This window comes from Xyrauchen texanus, chromosome 36 (assembly GCF_025860055.1).
Source record: "Xyrauchen texanus isolate HMW12.3.18 chromosome 36, RBS_HiC_50CHRs, whole genome shotgun sequence".
Lineage (NCBI taxonomy): Eukaryota > Metazoa > Chordata > Actinopteri > Cypriniformes > Catostomidae > Xyrauchen > Xyrauchen texanus.
The window spans coordinates 13,597,326-13,611,461 of NC_068311.1; the positions used below are offsets into that span (position 1 = coordinate 13,597,326).

The 14,136-nt window shown below is 38.7% G+C and overlaps 1 protein-coding gene across 1 annotated transcript; it reads right to left on the reverse strand.

The window, feature by feature from the left end:
* Positions 1 to 581: 581 nt before the first annotated feature.
* si:dkey-118k5.3 (NLR family CARD domain-containing protein 3) lies at positions 582 to 13,053 on the reverse strand. The gene is made up of 7 exons (XM_052107267.1): positions 10,644 to 13,053; positions 6,308 to 6,724; positions 6,136 to 6,222; positions 5,957 to 6,040; positions 2,396 to 2,479; positions 1,912 to 1,995; positions 582 to 1,820 (listed from the first exon to the last, which is right to left on the reverse strand). Exons 1-7 carry the CDS (start codon positions 12,497 to 12,499, stop codon positions 1,727 to 1,729), a joined length of 2,706 nt encoding a protein of 901 aa, XP_051963227.1. The 5' UTR covers positions 12,500 to 13,053; the 3' UTR covers positions 582 to 1,726.
* Between the last annotated feature and the right edge of the window lie 1,083 nt (positions 13,054 to 14,136).

Genomic DNA, 14,136 nt, shown 5'->3' on the forward strand with positions numbered 1-14,136 from the left:
TGGAGAATGTATTGAAATGTTTATTAAACATCTATTTGTACATCTTGTTTAAATGATGTATAATAATAACAGCTGTACCTAAGCATTGTTCAAAAATAAAAAATACATATTAAAACAATGCATGACTTATTTCGTACTGTTATGGTGGGCCAGCCTCGGTGATTGGGTGGAGCCGGGCCACACCATGTTTCAAACACTTAGACACTGATATTAGTTCAATTGGCATAATGTAAAGCAACACCTTAATAATGCATAAATAAAAACTTATTTTCAGAAAAGGCTGTGTTAATAATGAAACATTTTCTCTCTTTAAACCGTAACAACACTTATTTTGATTTTTATTGATTTTAATAACTGATATTTTTCAATTACGGTTGGGGAGTAATGGTATAAATTTAATGGGATAACAAATTTAAAATATTAGTAACTGTATTCCACTACAGTTACAATTTAAATACTTTTTAATAAGAATACAGTTACATTCTAAAAGTATTTTGATTACTGAAGAGATTACTTTGCATTTCATTGTCATTTGTTTCATTTAATATTTAGTTATTCAGTTGGAAAACATTTATCCGTATTAAAGATGCAACCTGAGTAACATGAGTTACATTCATATGATCAGACAGAGGAAAGAAAATCCACATTTGATCATACATGTATATTTTTTATCTAGTAAGACCTTCAATATTAGGGCAAAGATATACAGCAAAATTCTTATTCTTGATGAATATTTTTTTATTGTTTTCATGTAAAAAAAAAAAAAAACATAAAAGAATGGTTCAAACAAGACACAGGATAATATATTTAGTGTATATTAAGTGTATTCCTGTACTGGCAGATGTTTTTTTTAAACCTGTTTTAACATTTTATAGTGAAAACATCTGAAATAATATGCCAGTGCTGAAAAAGTAATCCAAAGTATTCAGATTACATTACTGACATTGGGTGACCTTACAAATCATTGACTAACCAAAGTATAACACATGACCCTCTGCCTTTGTGTATTTTACACTTACATTTTCTACTTCTGTTTAAGAAGCATGCAAAGCCTAGATGCAAAGTGGAGCCCTGAGCTCTGCCTGTAAAAGTGCCCACAAAAATGGGCAATAAACCATATAGCAGAGCTTGACTGTGGCACTAGCAAACTGTACAGAAAAACTAGAGCAGAATAGAGAAAGAAGGCAAGAATATAAAAAGAAGCCATAAAAGGTAACATACATTATATAAGCTTCAGTCAAATTCTACTGTGTGAGTTTTAGGAAAAGCCTGTATCAGATTTGCTAATAAAACGAAAGCATTTCATCTTTCACAGAATAAATAATAGCAATCCTGTCTCTTTGGAAAGTAGTCAAATTGTCTAATACGCATAAAGTGCAGGAAATACCACTGCCTGAATTATTGTAGACAGTTGTTAGTACATTACTACTGATATATTCCAGTGGTATGAATGTAGCATACAAAAACAAGCAAATTCTCCAATAAAATACAGTAAAGGGCAGTAGTCGCCTGAGTGGTTTTGAGTTTGGACATACAGTACATATAGATATGGCAGAAATAGTGAGATTAGTATGGAAGTATGCCATTCCGAACTCAGCCTCAGAATACAGCCATTAAAAATATGCAGCTATCAATGTGGAACGGTATCAATCATGTATGATTGAACACTGTACCAGTTAATGAAATCCTGATCCTTAATATTCCTCACTGGTTTGTTGGTTGTGGATCATTCACAAACTTTAATGTCAAGATTAGGTCTGCTCTTTGCAAATTCTCTCAGCTTCTTGACGCCATCTTTAGACAACTTGTTGTCGAACAGCCTATGATGAATAAAGACAACAAATGGCACACAATCATGTACACAATTATGTATAGGTTAACTGAAATGAAGGAGAACTAAATGAATCATACCACAGGTACTGTAATGTAGTGTTCTCTTTGAGGGCCGCCATGAGGAGATCGGCTCCTTTGTCTGTCACCAGGTTGTCACGGAGTCTATAGAATCACAATGTTAAAACGTATTGAATAGGGAAAAACAGATTGCTAGAGAGAAACACATTTTGTTTGTGCTTTTTATTCAGGGATTAATAAGAACCACTAAGAAAGTTATTGATTGCATGGCTCTCTGGAATACTTCATTCTGATTGGTTAATCGCCACATTCTGCAGTCAAATATCCCAGGTGACCTAGGAAATCTACATAACTATGCTAGTATCACGTATCTCATAGTATAATAAAACATTTATTTAAATTCAAATTAATATTTATTATGAAGCATAATGTACATATCGGCCTTATCATGGTTTATTTTGAGATAATGGTTAGCTGACTGTACATTTTCCTTACATAGACTCCAATATCATAGACATTAAAGCTAAATACAAGTCTCCTTGACCTGATATCTGTCAAAGTGCGATTTGTCCTCAACAATTCTGCAAGACATCCTGCTCCAACATCTCCAATTTTATTGATGGCCATTCTGTTGAGACAATAAAATCTTATATTACAGAAAACAACAAGATACAACATGACATTGCAATATATACTTACTGAGCACTTTCTTAGGAACACCGGTACACTTACTTATTCATGCAATTACAATCGTGTGGCAGCAGTGCAATGCAATGCAATGCAAAAAACATCGATCAGGGGAGGAATGTCCATCGGGAGAACCGAATGGGCCAGTGGTTCGGCCGCGAAACATGCCGAATGGTCCGCGATAAGCAGAAATGAGCCGCCACGTTATGCAGAACGGACCACAAAACAGTGCCGCAAGGACAGCGGACCCCCCCCAACACTTAAGATACCGGGCCGATTTATCTTCCCAATCCAGCCCTGGTAGCAGAGCAAGTAAAGATGCTGACTACCACATCTGGGGTTGCAAGTTCGATTCCAGGGCGTGCTGAGTGACTCCAGTTAGGCTTCCTAAGCAACCAATTGGCCTGGTTGCTAGGGTGGGTAGTGTCACATTGGGTTAACTTCCTTGGGGTCACTATAATGTTGTTCTCGCTCACAATGGGGCATGTGGTGAGTTGTGCGTGGACACCACACACGCTAGGTCTCAGCAGTAAAACGCTCAACAAGCCACGTGATAAGATGCCTAGATTGACGGTCTTAGAAGAGGAGGCAACTGAGATTCGCCCTCCGCCACCTGCATTGAGGCAAGTCACTACGCCACCACAAGGATTTAGAGCGCATTGGGAATTGGGCATTCCAAATTGGGGAGAATCCAGTGAGTGGCAGTTCTGCAAATGAAAATACCTTGTTAATGAAGGGTTAATGGAGAATGGCCAGACTGGTTCGAGGTGACAAAAAGGCTACGGTAACTCAGGTAACAAATCATGTATGACATTGGTTTGGGAGGGGGCTTGTAATCATTAAAACACATTACACAATGCATAATAACAGTTCAAAATAATGCACAGATAAATAAAAAAGTATATTCAATGTAGGGAAGCCCAATAATAAGAAAATATGTGTATTGTGTATTTTTGCACAGCATAAATATTTTAGCACTAAGCTAAAGCTAAAGTTTCAGGTTGGATATTCGATGGATATTTGCACTGTCAAACCTCAATAGCTTTCAAACCAGTTGAGCCACAGACGCCAAATAAGTGTCACGATGTTGAAAAAATTGCACAAAACAGCAAACAGGTCTTATTTTCACGATTCAGAAATGAATTCACTTTCCAATATCTAATAAGCTTGTGAAAATGTGAGCAGCATTCATATTTCAATAGCTCTTTGATCATGTGATCTACCTCAAACAAGGGTCAGAATATTCATTGAATACCCTTCGATATTGCACATCCTTTACTTTGTCCATTTTCGTCTCACATGATTTTACATGATGTTTTATTTACTTTCTAATTTAAATTGCTCCTTGGTCATGTGACCTACTGATGCCAACCAAGGTTCAAAATATCCGCTGACTAACCTTCTATATTGTACACCCTTTAGTATGTCCATTTTCAAATAACATGATTTTATATGATTTTGTTTTATTTATTTCGAATTTCAACAACTCCTTGGTCATGTGACCTACTCAAACAAGGGTCAGAATGTTCATTAACTACCCTTCTATATTATTTATTTCTATACATTATTTATTTTTATGTAGTTCATGCCTATGATTTCAGAGATCAACAAAGCTAACAACTGCTCCATGTGTGCCTCTGATAAAGAACATGGAAGTGGCCCAAAGACTGACAGTGGAAATTCTGACCCTTGTTTGAGATCAGTAGGTTGATGTCATCAGGTCACATGACAAAGGAGCAATTGAAATTCAAAGTTAAAACATTTCATATCAAATCATGTGAGATAAAAATTGAACGATGAACAATGAACGGTGGTGCAATATAGAAGGGTGCTCAGTGGATATTCTAAACCTTGTTTGAGGTCAGTAGGTCACATGTCCAGAGAGCTCTAGAAATTTGCACTATACGGGAGACAACACTTCGCGATCCATGCACAACTTACCACGCGCCCCGTTGAGAGCGAGAACACCTAATCACAACCAATGAGACTCTACCCTCCCTAGCAACCGAGCCAATTTGGTTGCTTAGGAGACCTGGTTGGAGTCACTCAGCACACCCTGGATTCAAACTTGCGACTCCAGGGGTGGTAGTCAGGGTCAATACTCGCTGAGCTACCCAGGCCACCTTAGAGCATACTCATAAATATTTACACACTGTATCATGTCAAAAATTCATAAAAAGCATTAGGGTTAATGTTTTAGAAAAAAAATACCCTTTCAGAAAATTACAATTCTTACCTGCTTATCTGAAATATCTGAATCTGAATCTACTTTTCTCACCATGAAAAACAACTGATAATTTCTATCGATGCCTTTAACATCTACATTGAATCCACATATGACTCATGTTTTAAATAACATGAAAGTTTTGTGTGGGTACCAGACCTACAGACGAAACTGCACAATGTCAGCCGTCTTGTGCGTTTTATTCCTGCAGGGGGCGCTTGATGCTCTGAAAAACGAATCCTCCATGTATCCGCATTTAAAGGGGTCATGAAATGCTCTTTTTTTATAGTTTTATTATCTTCCCTGAGGTCCACTGATAATGTTTTTTTTGTTTTTTTGTCACTATTTAGTGATAAATGATAATTTTCCACCCTGTTTTTGCCCTCTGTCTGGAACGCTTGGTTTTGGCCTAAGCAACAAACTAAAAATAGTGCAGATGGCGAAAGAACGCGTCCATAGAACATTTGTGCTCAGCTGAATGACAGAGAGCTTCTCTTCAAAGTTCTATCTCTCTTCACCTGTGTGACTGACTAAGCACCAGTGGGCGGGGCCAAGGGTGCAATGATGGAAACCAGGCATTGCATATGCAGACGTATTTGGTCCTTGTGATGTTTCTTGTGCAAATTCCAAACGAGCCATTTTTGCAGCTTGGTTTAAATAAATGCCCTTTTTCTACTAAGGAGGAAGTTTTCAGTTCTGAAACTTACAGTATGTTTTTAGAGTACAATGACCTCTTATATGTCAAAAGATCAAGGAAAATTGTATTTCTCATGTCATGACTAGTGGTCGACCGATATGGTTTTTTAATGGCTGATGCCGATATCCAGAGTGTAGGGTGGTCGATAGGCCGATACAATGCCGATATATCACACAATTTAATATAGTAAACAACTAACATAAATTTGCTAAAAAAAAAAAATGATAATAAACACTTATTTAGCACTTGGTTTACTCAATTTGTCCACTCTGTTAAGGCATATTCTGAAAAATTTGTTAATTGACTCTGTGTTGCTGAAAGAAACTAATACAAAATTGATCACCAAAAAGAATTATGCACAACTTGTCGAACCCTAAGGCGGATGGGCTACAACAGCAGAAGACCACATCAGGAACTTTATTGGACCATAGTGTTCTTAAATAAGTGCTCAGTGAGTGTATAAGTGTACATATTACATCTGTTTTCTCATTGGTCACCTGAGATCAGTCACAGTACAATTTTCTTTCAGTGCTGCTGCAAGAATCTTCAGGCCCTCACAGCCAAGCCCTGTTGCGACCACCCTGTGTTAAACATACTGTATATAGTCAAAGGTTCTTGCTTTCAGCATGATTATTCTTTGCAACCTTTCATTTAGCAATTTTGTATGGTAACCTACCACAGCCTCTGAATGCAACAATCTGGGTTTTGCAGAGCAAGGGATAACACAGCCGCCCCCTCTGGTCCAATAGGATTCTGTCCCACGCTTTTCACAAAGACAATACAGTAAATATCACAAAACACATTTATGTTATTTAAAGGGACTGGTCACTCAAAAGTGTTAAAAGTACCTGAGTGTTGAGAAGAGAGGAAGAACTGGCAGGAGTCTGCGGAGCCCATCAGCATCGAGTCCCTTTGCATCCAGATTTAGAAACTGCAGGTCTGGGCTCAGCTGTAATAGGAAAGCCAGCTCGCTCCAGTTCACAGAGCCAGACTGATCTGAGGTCTGCTGTGAAAGGACTTTCATCCAGCCCTGTAGCCGTTGTGACAAACCAGGGTCTTGGGCCTCATAAAGACAGTGACACACATTGACCTGCCTCTCTGGGCTGAGGGTAGCGTTATGGAGCTGGGAATGTAACAGACGGAGGAGGAAATGAGGAGTTGGAGCTGGAGAGGGTGTGACAGGTGAAAGATGTGTTCGAGGCCCATCAGGGAAAAATCCATTTAAGATTTGCCGTGTCCTAGGAACCAACAGGCCGCATACAAACCTGTGTATGAACATACATTACAGGTGAGTTAGGAAATGTGGAAAAAAATGTGAGTTAGGAAATGTCATGAAATGGATAATAAAAATGTCCTTGATATTTAGACATATATGAAGTAACTGTACTATAAAAACATACTGTTAATTTCAGAACTCAAAACTTCCTCCCCAGTCTAAAAAGAGCATTTATAGTTGCTACCCTGCTGAAACATCTCGTTTTGAAATCTGTCTGTTCGTGACATCACTACACATTGCTCATTTGTATTTACACATCCCACAACATGCGTCATCGCACCCTTGACCCCGCCCACATGTGCCCAGTTCAAGTCAAGAGAGCAGGCCTTCCATTGCTAACTATTCCTAACATAACACCTAAGGGGACCCATCTGGATTATTTTGAATTATTTTGTAAATAAACATGAACTACACATTGACTCTTTGACCGCTGCCATGCAGCTTACCGCATTTAAAAGACACAGTGTCAAGTCTGAAAGGGAGAATCAATTCTCTCATTCAGCTGCAGCCACTGTCATGGACGCCTGCACTATTTTTAACTGTTGGTGTATGTAAACATAGGACGTCTTTGACGGTGGACAATGGAAGTGTTTGACCCTTTTGGTGTGTCTCCAGCAATGTGCACCTCAGTGCACCTTCAGTATGTGTGTGCGTAAATTCACTGTTCTTTGGACTATGATGTGTTTGATTTTTCGGCTCATGTTAGCATGGATTGTTGAGTTTCATTCTCTTCTGATTAATTTTGCTGAATTTGAGGGGCTGCATGATGTTAGCTAATCATAATAGTGGGCGTTACATTGAAGTTTTAAGGAGGCACTTGGGCCAAAACCAAGCATTTCAGACAGAGCACCAAAAGCAGGGTGGAAAAAGTTATTAAAATATTGGAAAATGACTGTTTTGGTGAAAAAACTTTTATAACAATATCATTGGATAATAGCACTTCATGACCCCTTTAAAGGAATGTTCCGGGTGTAGTACAAGCAACGTTGGGTAGATTACTTGTGAAATTTAATCTGTTACTAATTACAATTTACATGGCTAAAATTTGAATCAGTAATGTATAATTATATTTATTGCGTAATCTATTCTGATTATTTTTATATTACCTCTGACCTAACTCTTGTTTTTTTATGTCACATGCATTTCAGTACCATAATCTATACCATTTTGACATAATGTTGCTTAAATATTTTTAAGAAAACATACTTAAAGGAATATTTCGGGTTCAATACAAGTTAAGATCAATCACCAGCATTTGTGGCATAATGCTGATTACCCCAAAAAATAACTTCGACTCGTCCCTTCTTTTCTATAAAAAAAAGCACAAATTTAATTTACAGTGGGACACTTACAATGAAAGTGAAAGGGGCCAATTTGGTTTAAAGAGAGAAATTTTAAGATTATAATTTTATAAAAGCACTTACATAATTTCTTCTGTTAAAACTATTAATCAAGTACGTGAAGTTGTTTAAATCGTAATTTACAGTCGTTTTAGGGTTTGTTGAAATTACATAGACATGGCAACAAAGCTGTAAAATTGCCTATAACTTTACACAGAAAATGTTAGTAAGTGATTTTACAGATTGGCCCCATTCACTTTTACTGTAAGTGTCTCCCCATAATCCATTTTTTTATTATTTTTTTTTTTAAGAAAAAAGGAGGGGCAAGTCAAAATACATTTTTGTGGTAATCAATATTTTCCCACAAATGCTGTTAATTGAGATTTTACTTTAATGCTTTTTTGTGTTTTACTCTCTATTTGTATGTTACAGATTGAAAAAGGGCACTGAAACAAAAAAAACACATTTCAAATGATAATTTTGTCCAAGATGGATTTTTGGGATCTGATTATGTAATCCAGATTACATGTTTTCCAGTACTACCAAACAAGTACAAGTACAAGTGAGTACAAGTTGAGCTCAACCAACAGCATTCGTGGCATGATGTTGACTATGACACAAAATGTTAAATCATCCCTTGTTTATAAGAAGAAAAAAAGCTGAAAATTGTGGTTAAAATGAGACACTTACAATGGAAGTCAATGGGGCCAAGTCCATAAACAATAAAATACATATTGTTTCAAAATGACAGCCCCAAGATGTAAACATCATACATGTTAAAATGATTTTAGTGTGATAAAATCATTTACTAACAATATCTGTGTAAAGTTATATAAAAAATGGCAACCTCGTTGCCATGACTACATAACACTGGTAAACATTGTAAGCGATTTTATCACACTAAAATCATGTTACCATGTATAATGTTTAAGTCTTGTGGCTGTACTTTTAAAACAGTGTGTATTTAAATTGTTATGGACTGATTGGGGGGCCTGGGCCAGTTGCTTCCTAAGCAACCAGTTGGCCTGGTTGCTAGGGTGGGTGTAGAGTTGGGTTAACCTTGTCACGGCCACCATAATGTGATTCTCGCTCTCGGTGTGGCGAGTTGTGCGTAGATGCCGCAGTGAATTGTGTGAAGCCTCCACACGAGCTAGGTCTCTGCAGTTCAACAAGCTATGTGATAAGATGCATGGACTGACGGTCTCAGACACGGAGGCAACTGAGATTCATCCTCCACCACCCAGATTGAAACGAGTCATTATGCTACCACGAGGACTTAGAGCGCACTGGGAATTGGACATTCAAAATTGGGGTGACAAATAAAAAAATAATTATAATAATTGTTTATGGATTGGCACTATTCACTTTATATGTAACTTTCTTACTGTGATTTTTGCTTTTTTAAATAAACAAGGACGAGTTAAAAATATGTTCTGTGGTAAACAAAATTATGCCACAAATCCTATCGATTGAGTTTAACTTGTACTACACCCAGAATATTCCTTTAAAAACTGAAAACGTGAATGGGTGAATCTCATGAAAACAAATCCAGGTCACATTTAAGCCTAAAATTTCAAGAAATTACATTTTGCATAAACTGTGACGAGAAGGAGGGCGTGGCCAGGCCAGCGCTGAGTCAACTAAGAGAGAGATAAAGGGGAGTCAGAGATGCCAGTTTGAGAGAGAAACATACAACTTTGTCATTAACGTTTAAGTTGACTGTTCTGCCAGTTCCCGCCTCCTCCTTGCCCATTCTTTAACCATTAAACTGGTGCCGAAACCCAGGAGGGAGTAGGCTAGTCCTGATTTTTTTTTTTGCATTGTGACATCCTTTTCATGACAATTAAGCACATTTCCTCACAAATTCTCATTCTCATAATGTGTAGACTTCAGTTTTTTTGTTGTTGTTGTAATTCATATTATTCTCAATGGTTATTGTCATTACTCTAATATAATGTGTTTTAATGTATTATAGTATAAATGACTGTGTGACAAGAAGGAGGGCGTGGCCGGGCCATGAGGGTGAGAGAGAGCACGTCTGGTGCTGAGTAGCTCAGTCAGCGAGAGAGAGATTAGAGTTGCCAGGGATCCCAGAGAGAGAGAGAGAGAGAGAGAGAGAGAGAGAGAGAGAGAGAGAGAGAGAGAGAGAGAGAGAGAGAGAGAGAGCGAGACACACACACACGGAGCTCTAGTTCCAGTTCAGTTTGATGTTAAGTTATAATTAAAGTCTTGTTGAATGTTGATCTGGTTCCCGCCGCCTCCTTTTCCGAACTGTTACTATTGTTATATGATAATTGTTGTATTTAAATTCACTTAAAGGCAGTACATTACAACCAAATAAATTCTTTAAATATTTTTTCATATCACAGTAATAAGAATGGGGGGTAAATGGATAATTGTCATGGAAATAATGCCACAATGCAAAAATCTTAATATTCCTAAAAACAGACTTAATTTTCAAGCAAAATATACTTTCACATGTCTTTCTGTTGTTTTTGGTGTGATATAAGACCCGTACATGTTTTTGATAGGTTGACAAATTAACCTGAATACTGATTGAAAATGCACCTGCAGAACAGATCCATGTGTCCAGACTGATGTCGTTCCCCACAATGAAGTGCCTTCTTTATGCGTCTGCGGAAGAGATGGTGTGGTCTGCTTAACTTATTCAAAGCTGACACCATTTGCTTACACACAAACTGGAGAGAGTTGCCTGTGGTTGGTTTGAGGCCTGAAAATGGATCTGATCCTGAGAGAGACTGAAAAACATAGTACAGGGCAGCCAGGAACTCTTGCACACTGGTGTGTATGAAATGGAAGCCCTGTTCAAAGGTAAGTGAGGCTCGATCCTCTTTAAAAATCTCTATGAGGAATACATGTGAGAGCTTAGTGCTACCCAAATTAAAGGAGTTCAAATCAGAGATGTCGAAGATGAACCGTCTCTCCAGCAGGCCTTTGAAGGCCATGGCCCCCAGGCTTTTGAGAAAAGGCTGCGTTTCACCGAGGACGCATGGTGAAAGCTGGAGCCTGGTGAGATGGGAACACTCTGTACGCCCTTGAACATGGAACAGCAAGATGGATTTCACGAAGCAACAGTAGATCTCAGTGATCGTGACTGGTTTTGAGTTATCCTGGGAAAATATGGTGTTTGTTAACTCCACAGGACCCAGTGAAGAGTTTGGTCTGTTGTCTTCCTCATTGCATAATCCACTTTTTCCTGGCCTGGCACTTACAGTGTTAAGACAAAGGCAGGAGCCACCATCATGCAAAGCAGTGGACACAATCCAACAGAATGCAGGAATGTGGCACATAAGGAGGAGGGGTTTATGGGATGATACAGAGGCCCACACTGCAGCAGCAGCTTCGGGAGGACCACAGTTCTGCTCAAAGTACTGCTTCTGCTGAGCTACGGAGAAGCCCAGTAGACTGTAAAACTGACTGACCAGCAGAGGAGGCACTTTGGAGATTGCATGCGGCCGGGAGGTGAGGAATATGGACACCCCTGGAAGCAGATTCCCCTTTATCAAATTCACCACAAGGGCTTGTATAGGCTGCTTTCTCTCAGGATCTGAGCACTTGGGAGTATGTTCGAAATTAAGATGATAACAGAATTCGTCAAGTCCGTCTAAGATGAGTAAAAACTGTGCTGGGTTTGAGGTCAGTAAATCTGTCAGAATGGGTTTCAAGTGGCTGTAGTGATCTGTCAAGAGCTCTTGCAAGCTTTGCTCCAGAGTTATGAGGTTTAACTCACGAAATGACAGAGATAGAACAATCTTGGACGAGTTGGTATCAGCAGCCCACTCTCGTACCAGCCGTCTCACAACTGTGGTTTTCCCACTACCAGCAACTCCGGACAGCATATTCACCCCACTTGCTTGGTTTGACAGCAGATTCTCAAACATGTCGCTGAAAACACAGATCTCATCCCCTCGTGCCCTGAAAGCATCACCAACTCTTGAGGCCTCATGCCGGCACTGAGATGGCAATGCATAGCCATTCTGTCTTGAGAATGTAATATCCGTCAAGCATCCAATCTCAGTCTGCCCTGAATTCTGACCTCTGATGCATAGATAGTCCACAACACAGTGCTGTCTGGCCAGGATGTCCTTATGCTTTTTCAGGTGGTCCTGCCTGTTGTTCTGTTCTTGTTTTGCTGTTGAGGCTGTTTCTTCCTGAACTCTTGGAAGCAAGTAGAGGAACGCCCTGCATGATTCTTCACCTCTTCCATTCAGCACATCTAGAAGAACCCGCATACACTCTCTCTCACCTTTGAGAGATGCACCTCTAATGAGACTGATGTCTTCCTCGGTCACTGCACCCACGTTAAACAGGAAGTCTAGAAGGCGCGTCAGGTGTTCGCTGTAGTTCTCAATGAGCTCAACGCGCCGCTCTTGAATCTCTACGCTACATGACCCAACAGCCATCACTGCGCAAACGCTGAGAACTTTACAACGTTTCTTCTATATCGAATATGGTATCGATAATAAACAAGAACCGGAATAATCGTTACATAAACATTAATGTAATAACAAATGAACTTACAGAGTAACAGCCATCAGTTTCAGGGGGCGGCAAACAATGTTAACACGGGCTTGACGGACCTCGTCTCGCGTAGAACGCAGTTCAAGCACTGATTCTATATTATAGACCAGTGTCAAGGTAAACAAAATGTCAAACGCTAAAAACCGCCACGAGACACCTCCGTACAGTTACATTCTTTGAGTTTTTAGCGCAAGAACGCGTTCGGTCTGAACGTCCATTTACACCTCTCATTGACTACCAGCGAAAGAGAAACTACCCATTGCAATTCTATACGCCGGCTGTTTTATAAACATAATGGATATCTTAACAAATCAGAAACTATTTTGATTACATGTAAAAACCATAAACATGTATTCCATTAAACTAATACAAAAACAACAACACATGTTGGGTGTTAAAAAACACGACGAAAAACGATATTCAGTGCACTCTCTTCTTAGTCACCTGACATAGTTGTGCAATAGAAGAATATTTGTGATCCGCCCACTAACAGGCTCACCCTTCTCTGAAGTTCCTTCTTTATTGTAATTCTGGTATGTTTCTCTCTACACATTAGAGTAGCCTACTTGAAATCCCTCAAACTTATTTTCAGTAGTGAAGTGTACGCAGTGTTACGCCGCATGCTCACCTATTTTTAAAGGATTTTGCGAATGCCGATCTAAAATTAGTTATGAAAGATATGGCCGCCTGAACAGCGAGGAGGCTTTTTAATCATAACTTTTAATTATACTGAGGTGATACCATTACGTGAATTTTGATAATTACTATTATTATTAAATAAGTGTTCAGAGATTCTCTTCACGGAGGGGGACACACATGCGTTACACGCCCTGGTCTATATATAGATCAGTGGTTATACTACAGTTCGACTTAGCTGAGCTACCAATCAGAACGTTCGTTTTAGACGCGGTTTATAACCAATCATATTTTCCGTTCCAATAAGGGGCGGGGCATTCATATTACACATAAACTGACGTGGAGTCCCCATATTTTGCGCTGTTAAAAGTGAAAACAATGATACTTAGCCTACTTTTATTTTTTCACAGCATCACCAAACGTCCGATTAAGTTATCTAATTTTCACAAACAGATGCTTCTTTCTTGGAATCTGATTTATAAACATAATTTCTCACCTAATATGTATCTGGAATCACATATTTTATATAAATCCAAGTCGTTGTTTTGTGAGCAATGGTTTTCTAATAATATAATTTTGGTGAGCCAACTTTTTAACCAAGGTCTTTTTAACCAAGGTCTTTTGTTGACTTACTCAAAATTTTTGTCTAAATTTACAATTCCAATTCTTCCTAAAGTTTATGCTGTAGTTATGGATGCTATCCCATCTGGGATAAGAATGCTCTTTAAAAGTGATTGTCCTCAGTCTCCTTTGCAATTCTTGGATCCTGCTGACACTGTAATTTATAGGATTTGCTTTTCTTCTCATGTTAAGAATAATAGGCTAATCGACATGTGCGGGCTCTCTTTCTAGGGGATTTTGTTTCTATTTCTACTATAACTTT